Source organism: Schistocerca serialis, chromosome 6 (genome assembly GCF_023864345.2).
Source record: "Schistocerca serialis cubense isolate TAMUIC-IGC-003099 chromosome 6, iqSchSeri2.2, whole genome shotgun sequence".
Lineage (NCBI taxonomy): Eukaryota > Metazoa > Arthropoda > Insecta > Orthoptera > Acrididae > Schistocerca > Schistocerca serialis.
This window is the reverse complement of record NC_064643.1, coordinates 708,882,880-708,897,317: the sequence shown is the minus strand read 5'-3', so window position 1 is coordinate 708,897,317 and position 14,438 is coordinate 708,882,880. Positions and strand designations below refer to the sequence as shown.

At 43.3% G+C, this 14,438-nt stretch overlaps 1 protein-coding gene across 2 annotated transcripts in view; it reads right to left on the bottom strand.

Moving 5' to 3' along the window:
* LOC126484104 (uncharacterized) overlaps window positions 1-14,438 on the bottom strand; it is an 857,095-nt gene that overhangs the window by 781,227 nt on the left and 61,430 nt on the right. The window contains exon 1 of one of the 2 annotated variants that reach the window (XM_050107482.1): window positions 7,668-8,049. The exons of the other annotated variant lie outside the window; for it this stretch is intronic. Within the exon in view, the coding sequence (XP_049963439.1) occupies window positions 7,668-7,725 (58 nt within the window). The 5' untranslated portion in view covers window positions 7,726-8,049. Of the gene's footprint in view, window positions 1-7,667; window positions 8,050-14,438 lie in introns of those variants that run through there. 2 annotated transcript variants of the gene reach the window in all.

Here is a 14,438-nt window from a genome sequence, read left to right as displayed (position 1 = left end):
ATCACCGAAACCCCGCTATATTTCTCTCTTGGGACGTAGACTCGGCCAGAAGTCGAAAACAGTGTGTAGCATGACTCATCCGACCAAATGACCTTCATCTCTTGCTCCACGGTCGAGGTTTTATGCCTTCGGCACTAACTTACTGGAATTTACCTCACTGCTGTGTGGTTTCAGAATTCCATGTCTGCCTGCGGTTAGTTGCTTACAGAGCACTCTCGTTCTGTTTTGATGCTGACAGGTTTAGCGAGTGAGACAGTTCAGCTGGGACTCTTGCAGCAGCTGTCGTCCTCTCACCTTTTCTCACAATCTACGTCAAAGGCAGAGGGTCACCATCGCTCAATATACATCTACATCTACATCTACATTGATACTCCGCAAGCCACCCAACGGTGTGTGGCGGAGGGCACTTTACGTGCCACTGTCATTACCTCCCTTTCCTGTTCCAGTCGCGTATGGTTCGCGGGAAGAACGACTGTCTGAAAGCCTCCGTGCGCGCTCTAATCTCTCTAATTTTACATTCGTGATCTCCTCGGGAAGTATAAGTAGGGGGAAGCAATATATTCGATACCTCATCCAGAAACGCACCCTCTCGAAACCTGGCGAGCAAGCTACACCGCGATGCAGAGCGCCTCTCTTGCAGAGTCTGCCACTTGAGTTTATTAAACATCTCCGTAACGCTATCACGGTTACCAAATAACCCAGTGACGAAACGCGCCGCTCTTCTTTGGATCTTCTCTATCTCCTCCGTCAACCCGACCTGGTACGGATCCCACACTGATGAGCAATACTCAAGTATAGGTCGAACGAGTGTTTTGTAAGCCACCTCCTTTGTTGATGGACTACATTTTCTAAGCACTCTCCCAATGAATCTCAACCTGGTACCCGCCTTACCAACAATTAGTTTTATATGATCATTCCACTTCAAATCGTTCCGTACGCATACTCCCAGATATTTTACAGAAGTATCTGCTACCAGTGTTTGTTCCGCTATCATATAATCATACAATAAAGGATCCTTCTTTCTATGTATTCGCAATACATTACATTTGTATACACTAATAAGCCACAAGATCACTGCACACCGCGACGTTGGATACGGCCTGGTGTCGTTGCGCGCACATGGAGCGGTAATAAAAGTACGTAAGCGGAGCAGACACGAACGGGGTATCACCTCAGCAAACATATGGGCTGAAAAAGGGAAATAAAATGAGATAAGCGACTCTGACAAAAGGAACATTATTATTACGCGTAGACTGTGAACGAGTATCTCGAAAACGGTGAATCTGGTCGAATGTTCACGTGCTACTGTTGTGAGCGTCTACGGAATATGGTAGAAGGACTGTGAAATAACCACTAGGCGCTAAATGGTTGGTCGCCGAGACATCAACGTCAGTTCACTATAACACTTCTGAAACCACTGTAGCACGGTTCTGGGTACGACACTTGAAGATGACATGGCCGTCGGTGAAGAAACCAAGCATGAAGGGATACAGGTGGTCCGTACATGTCAGCGTGTCTTCGATTGCTGACACAAAGTCCAATCTAAGCACAAGATAACGTCTCCCATAACAAAGTACTGCTCCCACCAACTTGCGTCCGTGGCGCGCTGAATGTTTCGACCCACTTTTCACCTCGATGATGGCGTTTGTGAAGACAACCATTGACCTATTATAGGACAGATGTAAACCACCCAAAGAACCGACACGTTTTCCGCTGCTCAATGATAGAATCCCGATGGTTCCGTGTCCACTGTAATACGACGAAGTCGTTGGGTCAACATGTGAACACGCTGATGTGGTTTGCACCGGAGCTCCGTGTACGATGAATAGTGTGCTCCAAAACAATTGAGCGTGCACCAGCACTCCGCTCTTTCGGCAGAGTTGCCACTGATCACCATCTATTCCACCTTACAGAGCAGACAAGCCTCCAAACCGAACGTTTTGTGAAGAGTGAGTTTCTACATTTTGACGTAATGCAACCCGTCTCCCTAGTGCACCCCAGGATTGCTCTATAGAATACAAATGGGGAGAAAGGGCAGGCCGCGCCATGCGTGCAGAATCTTCCGTATCCAAGAAAACATCAACAATCCACGCTCTATGAAGTCGAGCTTTATCTTCCAGCAATACAAAGTCTGGGCCCACACGCCTCACAATAACCTCTCGTGAGGTCCTAAGATCTCGTCACGATACCTGACAGCAGTTAAACCATACCGATTCACCATAAAGATTCATGAAGAGAGGTCAACAAAATCCTCACCCAAAGCATTAGGGATCCTCTTCGATATCGGTTTCTTTCCACAACGTTTGGGTCCCGAAATCGTCTTCCACGTCCCATCCAGATGAGAATTCGTTGAGACTCGCTGTCCAGACCAAATCGCGACTCATTTAAGAAAAGAACATTGGCTCACTGCTCGACCGTCCGGATGGCATGTTGACGGCTCCACTCTAGATGTTCCCTTCTGTGAAGACGCATCAGAGGTACACATATAGCTGGTCTCCCACAATAAAGGCCACCCCTCTGAAGCCTTCTGTACACCGTTTGCCTCGACACTCACATACAGCGATGTCAGATGTCAGTTGCAGTGCAGTACTAAGGCGGTAGCATCGTGCCCTTACTGCCTAATAACTCTTCTCTCTTTGTGACGTTACACTCGGTTGGCTGCGCCCTGGTTTTCGGGGTGCAGTTTCGATCTCTGTAAACTGTCGCCACATCCGATAAACAACAGAACGATTCACCTTAAGCCACCGGGCAACATCAGTTTGCGACTCTCCTGCTGCCATTCTTACCATTAACTGCAGAGAGCCTGGTGGGCGTCTTCTCTGTGCCGCACTGCACCGTCTGTGACTGTGTGCACAGCGACTGTGGATGTGGGATGTGCCACTACCCGACAAACACCATCCCTCTTAATAGGTGCCCTGGCGTCAGAGATTAAGGAAAGGCAAACCTACGTTTCTAGCATTTGTACAATTAGAGAAAGCTTTTGACAGTGTTGACTGGAATACTCTCTTTCAAATTCTAAAGGTGGCAGGGGTAAATTACCGGGAGCGAAAGACTATTTACAATTTGTACAGAAACCAGATGGCAGTTACAAGAGTCGAGGGACATGAAAGGGAAGCAGTGGTTGAGAAGGGAGTAAGACAGGTTTGTAGCCTCTCCCCGATGTTGTTCAATCTGTATATTGAGCAAGCAGTAAAGGAAACAAGAGAAAAATTCGGAGTAGGTATTAAAATTCATGGAGGAGAAATAAAAACTTTGAGGTTCGCCGATGACATTGTAATTCTGTCAGAGACAGCAAAGGACTTGGAAGAGCAGTTGAATGGAATGGACAGTGTCTTGAAAGGAGGATACAAGATGAACATCAACAAAAGCAAAACAAGGATAATGGAATGTAGTCTAATTAATTCGGGTGATGCTGAGGGAAATAGATTAGGAAATGAGACACTTAAAGTAGTAAAGGAGGTTTGCTATTTGGGGAGCAAAATAACTGATGATGGTCGGAGTAGAGAGGATATAAAATGTAGACTGGCATGGCAAGGAAAGCGTTTCTGAAGAAGAGAAATTTGTTAACATCGAGTATAGATTTAAGTGTCAGGAAGTCATTTCTGAATGTATTTGTATGGAGTGTAGCCATGTATGGAAGTGAAACATGGGCGATAAATAGTTTGGACAAGAAGAGAATAGAAGCTTTCGAAATGAGGTGCTACAGAAGAATGCTGAAGATTAGATGGGTAGATCACATAACTAATGAGGAAGTATTGAATAGGATTGGGGAGAAGAGAAGTTTGTGGCACAACTTGACCAGAAGAAGGGATCGGTTGCTAGGACGTTCTGAGGCATCAAGGGATCACCAATTTAGTATTGGAGGGCAGCGTGGAGGGTAAAAATCGTAGAGGGAGACCAAGAGATGAATACACTAAGCAGATTCAGAAGGATGTAGGTTGCAGTAGGTACTGGGAGATGAAAAAGCTTGCACAGGATAGAGTAGCATGGAGAGCTGCGTCAAACCAGTCTCAGGACTGAAGACCACAACAACAACAACAACAACAACAACGTCATTGTTGGCGTGGTTTTCCTTTGACGGGAATACCATCTCCTGTGCAGGACACGATCGTACGGACATATGTTGACAGTTTGTAAGATTATTTTGTGAATTCGACGCGGGACGGAAATAGAGAGGCTTGTTGCTATAATTTTGGACAGAAGTGCAGTAGTGAGCAGCGAATACGAACTGCCGCTGAGTACAGACAGAATTTTGAGAACTATGTTCTAAGACTAAGTGGCAGGGTGGCAACATAGACAGCGACACATTTGAACAAGAAATAGCGCTAATATGAGAACAGTACAAGTTGTACTAGTCCAGACTACATACTATGTTCAGCAGGTGCCACTCAAAATTAATTTTCATCACAGCACTTAGTTCATGGCCAAACAGCAACCGGGGGGCTCGCCACAACATTGGGCATACAAATACTCGTAAATCTGCTGTTAATCTCATTGAATGATAGTACGCAACATCCAGCCGAGTACACTCCCTTACATTGGTTTCCACGTAGTATGGTTCCAACAGATATTTCATATAATTTGAGTTGGAATGGTTGGTGTCTGTCATCACACATATTTTTCATGTGGAGGATCATTTCCACAGGACGCACGTTTGCCGTTCTCGTAGCTTCAAATTTTGTATTTGTGGGAATACATGGGAGAAATGATGTACATTACATTCATCCTGACGTCGAGGATCAAAGGATCGTTAGCTCGTGTAATGTAACAGTAGCCACTTTTTCCACATTGCTTCCGAATGTTACAAATGGAGTGTAGTGTGGGAGTCAGTAAGCATAGAAACAGCCGGACAATTTCAATGCCGCTATACAATTTTCTTTCAATGAGAACCTAATAAAGTAACATTCTCAGGCTTATGATTAGAAGAAACCCATCTGGAAAGGTCGTTAACGAAACAGAAAAAGAAAGAAAATACAAAAATTATCTATTCTGATATCATCTAGGATGCCATCTCAAATTTATATATCACAGATTTTATCCTTCACGCTTATATAATGAGACACTGACTGCGACTCATTGCATACACAAAGAGAGAAAAAGAGAAACATATCAAATACTAAACAATGAAACTTGTTGACTTGCGGCGTAATATTAACTGTGAGTTTCAACACCTCTCGGTGTCGTCTTCATAGATATCCGAAGGCAAGGCAGTATGGAAATTTGCCATTTAGGAACGTTGTTCGTTCAAGAGAATAATTACAAAGATAAAATGAATATGGGAAAATGGAAATGCAATAAAAATGAGCACGTGTAATAGATCTACACAGTGCGTCACGTCTTTGGAAATCTTATCCTCATCGCAATACTCACAATTAACAAGACGACTTTGAATGATATCCTCTAAATAGATTATTGTCGCTTACATTGATATCTGAGTGATACCACACATTAAGTGACTATCACATTGCCATGCTACATACTTTTTCTGATATACGGAAGCTGTACACACAAGATATCAAATATGATTGAAGCAGTTAAGTAGCAGCAGCATGATACTACACCAATTTCATTCACAAAAGATAAACGGTCGTAATTATGAAAAGAAACTTATCGTATTTCACTTTAAAAAAAACTTTATAAGGACACCGTCATTGTAGAAAAAAACTTCAGTATCTGATAGGTATTGACTCAGTACAAAATACGCCTTCTTAATGGATGAGATTGACGATACCATTTTTTTACGTTTTTAGGTAACCGGTAGTTGATGCATTAACTAATAACATCGTATCGAAGGACCCTATGTGTATATATAAAAAATTCCTGTACATCTTACAGATGTCTAATGTCTAATATTAGAAACTTTGTTAAATTGTTGCCAAGTATTAAGTGTAGAAATAAGAATTATTCTTTAATCCTTAGCTCAAGGAAATAACTACAATCTGAGCTTCCAAGATCTTTATCATTACCTACGTCTGCAGTTACTAATAGTGTTCTTTCTCAACAGTATTAAATTGTCAGCAAACTGTAACAGCATTATCACTTTTACTCACAATACTGTAACGATTAGGGAACAATATATGCCATTTTTCAAAGATGGATAATCGTACATAAGAATTTTTTATTGGGGTTTAAGTTAGTGGTAGGTATGAATTTGGACGAAACCCATTCTTTTAGAATATACTGTTCCGTTGACTATTACTACGTAATTATTTTTAATTAGGGAAGTAGTCAGTCCTTGAGGACTAAGGCAATAACGTAGTAGACGTGTCTATGCTGAATAATCCACCTGCCAGAGTTACAGTTTCCATTAGTCTTCGTGAGGTTAATGATAAATTAAGAATTGAAGAAGGACTCAGTTAAAAATGGACTGCAAATCTCCAAATTATTTTCTAAAGCACAGGGCAAGTTTTCAGATAAAAATTCAAAGGCATAATAAGTGCAGTGGATCATATCTTCAAAAATTTTGTTTTCTTCATGACACTGTTCGGTATGTGTCAACAGGCGATAAATCTGAAACTGGACTACGTAATAAATAATAATAATACTATAATTTATAAACAATACATTGGAAAGAAAATGGTACTGGTAAACAATTATGGCCCAGAATCAGTTTATGGGATTTTGGGTTTGAATTACTGAACAGAAGAATAAATTAGAAAAGTGATAGTGGACTCTAGTATGAACAGGAATGGTTACAATCAGTGTTTATTACCAGCTTTTATTAACGGCAGTGATACATGAAATTTTAGTACAAAAATCGTTCAAAACTTGACAGTAGTTCAAACAATAATGATACGCATTCTGCAAATTAATAGGAGAGACGGGATGAGAGACGAACAGATCATGGAGTAAACTGGAGCGCTTAACGTAATTTTGGATGAAATAAAAAGTGGCGGGGATTGTAGCCATGCGACGGCACATTACATAGATCACGGAAATTCGTTTTAGGATTTCAAGAGGGGAGGGAGGACAGAGGCGATGACTTGATGTGTTGTGAAGCACACAACCGAATACCAGAAAGTTTTTAACAGTCCAGAGGGGCCTTCATTAAGCATTTGATATCAAATGACTGTTGGTGAATTTCAAAACACTTTGCTAAATAACTAACAATGACATCAATTTGATACATTAGACGATTGAGAGATAAAATAATGTTTGTTAATATGCTAATAAACGGCTACAGGTGGCAAAATATTCGATTTTTTTCATTAGTTTCGCTTAGATATTCATTGTCCTTGTGGAAATGTGTTACACGTTGAAAGATCAGTTCAGCACTGTTGTAGACAAAAACTTTAACAGTAATAGTACCATGTAGCTATTTCACGGAAGAGTCAAAGAGTCATTTCCAACAATCACAGCATCCGTCGTAAATTGCTGAAGCTGTATACAACATGAATAATCATAGAATGTAGCTATGATCAAATGCTGAAAATGTAACTGGTATGAAGTCGAGATTCACTGGGTGTTCTCCTGAATCAACGAAACCAGCGCTACTGTTTAATAAATAAGATTTATGATTCAAGTTCCCAGTTTTAAATTTCGGAATTGTTTACCTGGTATATTAATTGTAATAATGATATTCAGGATACACTGTCCATCATTTACACTTAACATTACGTTCATTTAGCACGCTTCCTGTGCGGGCTATGAAACAAGGTCTCTCTTACCGGCCAGGAGAATTTGTAGCACGAGCAGATTGGTGAATGCGGCAACAATGCGTTTCATCCTTGGACACTGATTCACGGTCCTCGGGTTTACAAACACATCTGTAACAACTCACTGTGGATTCTACATAGTCGCATAGTGTGTGAGAGACGGGTTAAAGAGTTACGGCTGCAGTGGAATCTACGTCTTTTGACAGCCAGCTGTTTCAAAACGATAGGGGAGTAAACTTGTATACGTATAAATAATGGTCTGTCTGTATCCGATATGAACGACAAAAGCGAACGTCTTACGACGAGTGTGATTTCGCTGCAGACTTTGAACGCTATACTACGCGTCGCGAATGCCGCTGCTGTGTGGCTTCACTACGCGCGCTGCATACATCTGCACGGGACGAGCGCCGCAACGCCACTGGAAGCTGTCGGCTTCCCGCGCATCTTCGACCTGGCCGCGCATGCGCCCGTCGCTCATCGTGAGTTGCGGAATCAGCCGCGCTCCATGTAATGGCGCCACATGTACGAAGAACCCGCCAAACTGTCGAGCGCCAGCTCTCACTATCCCCCTAAATGCGTTACATTTCTGTAATCCCAGTGTTCGCAGTGAAACCACAACAATTCAGAGTATTACGAATATGAGAGGGGTAGTCAAAAAAGTTTAAGTTACACCTCACACTTTTTTTGTTCAAATTTTTTTATTCGGCTACACTTTTGTAATACTGGCACTCGTTGCAATAAATGCGCATGTGTACCATAACTAGAGAAGCGAAAACATTGTTAGGTTTTTCCCTTTATTGTTATTAGAAAAAAAAATATTTTTAGTGTGGAATATCGTGTGATGAGTCGTTTCTGTATTCGAACGGGAACACCATTGGAATATTCCATACTGTCTTCTTAAAACTCTAGACCAATAATGCTCACGCCGTTTTTAGACCATCAGATGGTTTCCTTGGGGTCAGAGAAGTCTGAATGACGAAACTGTAGACATCACAAATCGGTGAAGGGCGTGGAATCGCTAGAGGATAGCGGAAAAAGCAGTGATCTGTCAAAGATCTGTTTCGAGCGCCTAGCTCGACATTCTGAAGATAAGAAAGAGTCTTCATGTGCTGCGTTCCACGACTACACGAGCATTCATCACTCCGAGAATGGAGAACACCAAACCATTATCGGCCGAAGGTGACAGTGTTTTTGGGATTCATTTCATTTATTGCAATTCGAAGATCTGCTGCGTGACATTTTAAAAAGTAGGTCGTACTTAACACAATTTTACATGTAACAGTATCTTGATCCAAAATACTAGCAAACTTTGTTTTGAGCAATAAGAACAGGTGTAATAACAATTAGTACACAAATGTAATTGCAATGGAGAAATGATACAGCCAACCGGTTTCAAGTATTTGATTAATATATTTACCTAAGTTTCGACACATCTGAGGATGTCTTCATCAGAATTATTAAAAGTCCTATAAAACACTGCACCGTAAGTAAGTTTGACAGAAGATGAAAATATAGCAATCAAAGGTTACTTACGTAAAGTTACATTGCTAGAAAGCGGCAATCAAACCTTAGAGCAGACATGCTTAAACAAAAAGAATGAAAATTATAAAAGCTGCAGCCCTTGGTACGTACATCCAGGGAGAAGCAATATCAGATTGAGGCGACCAAGTACCTTACACTGCTGCTACAGACATAAGATACAAGTTGCGCCAATTATCTTGTTTTCGTAGCAGCAGTATAAGCTACTGGGTCACTCAGTCTGATGTTGTTCCTTATAAAGTGGGGGTATCAAAGGCTGCAACGTTCATATTTTTTAATTTTTTGACGCGAACGTGTCTGCTCTAAACTTTGACTATCTCTTATCGCAACGTACCACTGCGTAAGTAATCTTTCTATGTTAAGACGTTTTCACATTGGTTAATGTCTTTATTAAGCTCATTTTACTATGTATTATTTCATAGGGCTTTTAAATTTTAATTTTGATGAAGACATGTTAATAGGTATCGAAACCTCCATTGAAACTTATATGCGGTGCTGAAACACAGCCAAGTTCAAAACTGAAAAATGTAGTTAGTTGTAGGAAACGGAGTGTTAAAAGAATAAATGTTAGTAATTTAGAAGACAATAATAGGATAGCAAAGGGACGACCTGCAGTATTTCTTTTTGGGGGGGGGGTTAGGGGGGGGGGGTTCTTCCATTGTGTGATGGCACCAGACGGCGCTCATAAGGGGTAAATTGTTTCGGGAGGAAAGCTTCGATATCTGACGAGGCAGCGGCAAGCTTTTAAGAGGATTTATAGTTGCAAGTTGTCGAATGGGGAGTTTTTGATGCACAATTGTGCGATACAGCTTATACATTGATGCATTCATTAGTATGGCGATGAGCGGAACAGGTGTTTCGAGTACTCTATCCAAGAGGCATCTGGATGAACAGGGAGAGCCCGTGATAGACAGCCGTTGGGAAATTAACGGTCGTGGTTTAAATTTGTGTATCTCGCGGCAGTGGTACGTGTAGCTCGCTTTTCTTCCTGGATGTCGTGATTGCCTGAGAATAGCTTGGCCATTTCGTCGTTTCGAGTATGAAGTGAGCGCCAAGTCGCCCCTTTTATAACGGAATCCCAGTGTGTTGATGAATGAGCCAAGAATCTCGTGCTTTCAAACTGCGTTTTGTGCCCGTCTTCCAGGAAATGCTCAGCTGAGGCGGACTTGTCAAGCTCGATCTGTTAAATATGTCGCTTGTACTCGTTACAAAGTTTTGCAACTGTGCGAATTTTCTGACCTATATACACTGCTGGCCACCGTAAATGCAACACCCTGAAGGAAACATCCGAATCAAGTGAAATTTACACCATGGGTTTGCAGCGATGAGGTATGCAACTGATTAGAATTTCAGCGCAGACGCACATCACGCGCGCCTGTGGCGCCACCTCATAGCGCCATTTAAGGCTTGGCGATTTCGACGAGTGTACGTTCGGCACGTGTGTTTACCCTGTGGTTGTTTCACAAGACGATCAGTTATGCCTCGTAGACAACAGCGAACATCGTTTGATCAAGTATCCGAGTTCGACAGAGGAAGGATAGTGGCTTACCTAGATTGTGGATTATCATACAGAGAAATCGCTAGTCGTGTTGGACGAAACCAAACAACTGTAATGCGGATATGTGACCGTTGGATGCAGGAGGGTACGACGGACCGACGTGGTCGATCTCATTCACCTCGGTGCACCACTGCACGTGCTGATAGGCAATTTGTGCGCATGGCAGTGACGGATCGCTCGGTGACATCCCGAACCATAGCACAGCACATTGCGTCTGTAACGCATCATCCAGTGTCTGCGCGTACCATTCGACGCCGTTTACACAAGAGTGGTCTGTCCGCAAGACGTCCATTGCTTCTTCTTCCATTGACGCAGAACCACAGACGTCTCCGTCGCCAATGGTGTGATGAGAGACGGATGTGGACGGCAGAATGGAATGGCGTTGTCTTTACTGACGAGGCACGCTTCTGTCTGCAGCACCACGATGGTCGGATTCGAGTGTGGAGACACCGTGGAGAGAGGAAGCTGGACAGCTCCATTATGCACCGCCACACTGGTCTTGCACCGGGTATTATGGTATGGGGCGGTATTGGATATTACTCTCGCACGCCTCTAGTACGCATTGCCGGTACTTTAAATAGCCGGCGCTACATATCCGAGGTGCTGGAGCCAGTTGTCCTTCCTTACCTTCAGGGCTCGGCCACAGCCACGTTTCAACAGGATAATGTGCGACCACATGTGGCATGCATTGTCCAAAGGTTCTTCGTCAATAACCAGATTGAATAGCTTCCCTGGCCGGCTCGCTCTCCGGATCTTTCGCCGATAGAAAACATGTGGTCTATGGTTGCTCAACGAGTGATCCATATTACATCCCCAGCTGCCACACCAGATGATCTTTGGCAACGTGTGGAAGCTGCTTGGGCTGCTGTACCCCAGGAACACATCCAACGTCTCTTTGACTCAATGCCGAGACGTGTGGCAGCGGTGATCTCCAACAATGGCGGCTACTCTGGCTACTGATTCTGGCAGGAACCACATGTCACAGACGTCTGTAAACGTAATCATTTGATACTTGGTCAACATGTTATCTACAAAATAAATTTTGTTGTGCTACCTCTTGTCTTTCTTGGTGTTGCATTTACGGTGGCCAGCAGTGTAGATGCTGCTGTACCACATACAATTGGCCCTTGAGGAGCTGTGTCGTCAACAACAGCAACAATTTTAACATAAACCAAGGGTACACTCTTAGCAGGGGGGTGGGCGAGCTTTGGACGTGGAAAGGAAGCATCGACACATGCTTGACCCTTGTAGAAAGGCGGGAGCGGCAGTCTCAAACATGGTCCCGGCCACTGCCTGCACCTGTCACTCAGCCCACGGCGGGCCGGAGCCACTACCACTTGCCCAATCACCTTCCGTGCGTGCGTCGTTTTGGCACTCTCTGATTGGTGCTAGGAGTCGCTGTTGTGGCTATACAAGTGGAGAACGATCCTAGCAGCAGCGCTTGGATTTCCGCCCCTCCCCGATTCTATAACGCCCTCCAAATCCTCGAACGCCATGCACTCCGCCTCGCTTTCCGCGTCCGCCTTCCGTCCCTCACGCGCATCCTCTATGACCTCATCCGCTTCCCCCACCTTCTCCTTTTCCTTGAAATCCGCACACTATATATTGTCCGCCGCCTTGATCCCCCTCACCCCCTGGTGTCTCCCTTCCTCTCCACTCCCAACCCGTTGCCGCACCTTTACCGTTGTGTCCCTCCCTCTCTCCATCTCCACACCCTCCATCTCCTTTCCCAACACAACTTCCACCGTCTACCACTCCCGGATGATGAGCTTCGCCCTGACATCTACCCTTCCTACCAACTCTAACCCCCTCTTCCTGCCTCCTCCTCAGGGCTCCCTCTCCTCCCCCCTCCCTGAGCGGATTTCCCCTCCTACTCCCCCTCCATCTCTTGTGCCTTCTTTCAGTGTCTCTGCGCTCCCTCCTGCCCTGTCTTCCCTTTTCCTCTCCCGCCCCCTATGTCTCCTGCCTCTTCGTGAACCCACGGTTGCCCCTCCTCTCTTCATCCCGCCGCTTCCCCAGTTGCCCCATGCTCTCCCCTCCTTTTCCATCCTCTCTGACCTTTCCCTCGGCAGGTCCCACCTGGTAGTTTTATTCCTCGTCGTGTGTGCTCCAAGTGGGTTTTAAGTTTGTTGTTTCGGAGTGTTTTTAATACTGTGGCCAACTTTTAACCTGTGCATGCGCATCCTGTGTCTTCTCTGTGTTTTAAGAATCGCCAACTGCGTTTTTTAACTTTCTGGTGACTTTTTTAACTGTCCCCAATGAACGTCTACATGTCAGTGTATTTTTACCTCCATTTTCTCCCCTTACTCTGTTTTATGTTCCCCTTTTTTACCTCCTTATGTATGTATTATTTTATTCTTGTTTTAGTTGTCATGTCACTCGGCTGAAGAGCAGCGGATTGTGCTGCTGACAGCCCTCCCCTGCCCATATGGGGCAGGGGAATGAAATCACAATAAAGAAAAAAAAAACTAGCAGCAGCCTCGGAAAGCAGTGGTTCCACTCCTGACGACGATGTCGCAGATAGCCTTCGGAAATCGAGACTTTTATTTGAAGAGACGCGACTTGAAAACCGAGAACATTTTATCGTAGTGTAAGTCTGTTTGAAGTTCATGTGCAGTACAGCCATATGTGCTGATTTGCTAACTTTATGCTTCAAAACTAACACAGCCTGTTGTGACCTGTGGTACTGATGCGTATTTTGTTGTAACCGTTGTCATAAGTTGCAGGTGACGCTTTCCCAAATTGTTCTGAAAATAATGTCCTTTCTAGCGTGGCGACGGGATGTGTTTCATGCTCCTGGCAATCATTACAGTTACCATCTAATGTGACAGTATATTCAAAGGAGCTAGTTGTACAGTGTAATATTGCAAAACGTTAGAATTTTGTTTAATCTTGGTTACTAAACATTGTCATTTGTTTGTACTTAAGGCAATTTAGGCTGAAAGCTTACATGCTGGCTTGGGGTTCCAGCCTTGAGGTCGTCACAGCTGCAGTTAATTTCGTAATCTGCATCACTGCTGGCATTTGTTTTGGCGTCAGAGCAATAGGTCGTTGTTGCACTTAACATAAGTGACCTTTCCATGTGGTTTTGTTAACCTTACTAGTACAATCCACTGGATTCATTTTATTTTACTGCGAATGTGGGCTGAGTAACGTTTTTAAAAATTTTGTGAACTCAATTATTTGTTCGTGTAAGATGTGTCACAAGTAATAGACTCTGCTTCCGTAATTCATTAAAATAAGTTCTGCCCAGCCTGCTTACTTACGTTATACGTAAATTAGGTTACATGCACAAATTTGCGTTGTAAAATTTAGTGTTTACAATTTTGTGCTTTTTTTTAACATATAGATGTAATTAAGACTCCAAACTTGGGCAGATAAAATTCCGGATTTTGTAGCCAGTCGGATCTGTACAGACTCCGAAATAGAGTTACATGATATAATTGAGCATTGCAGTTCACTCTCATTTTTTAAGTATTGGTAATTGAGCTGTTATTTACCAGTCAATAACAAAGACTAAATTTTACTCGTGTGTCGCAATGCTGACACCTCTAATCAGTCAGTTCCTTGATGGTACTGTAAATTGATTTTGTCTATCTCGATTATGGTAAATAAGGCAACGTATTGTGATGCTTATAATGTTCTCCATGAGTGTAATTATATTTTTTAGAAAATGTTTGGAGTAT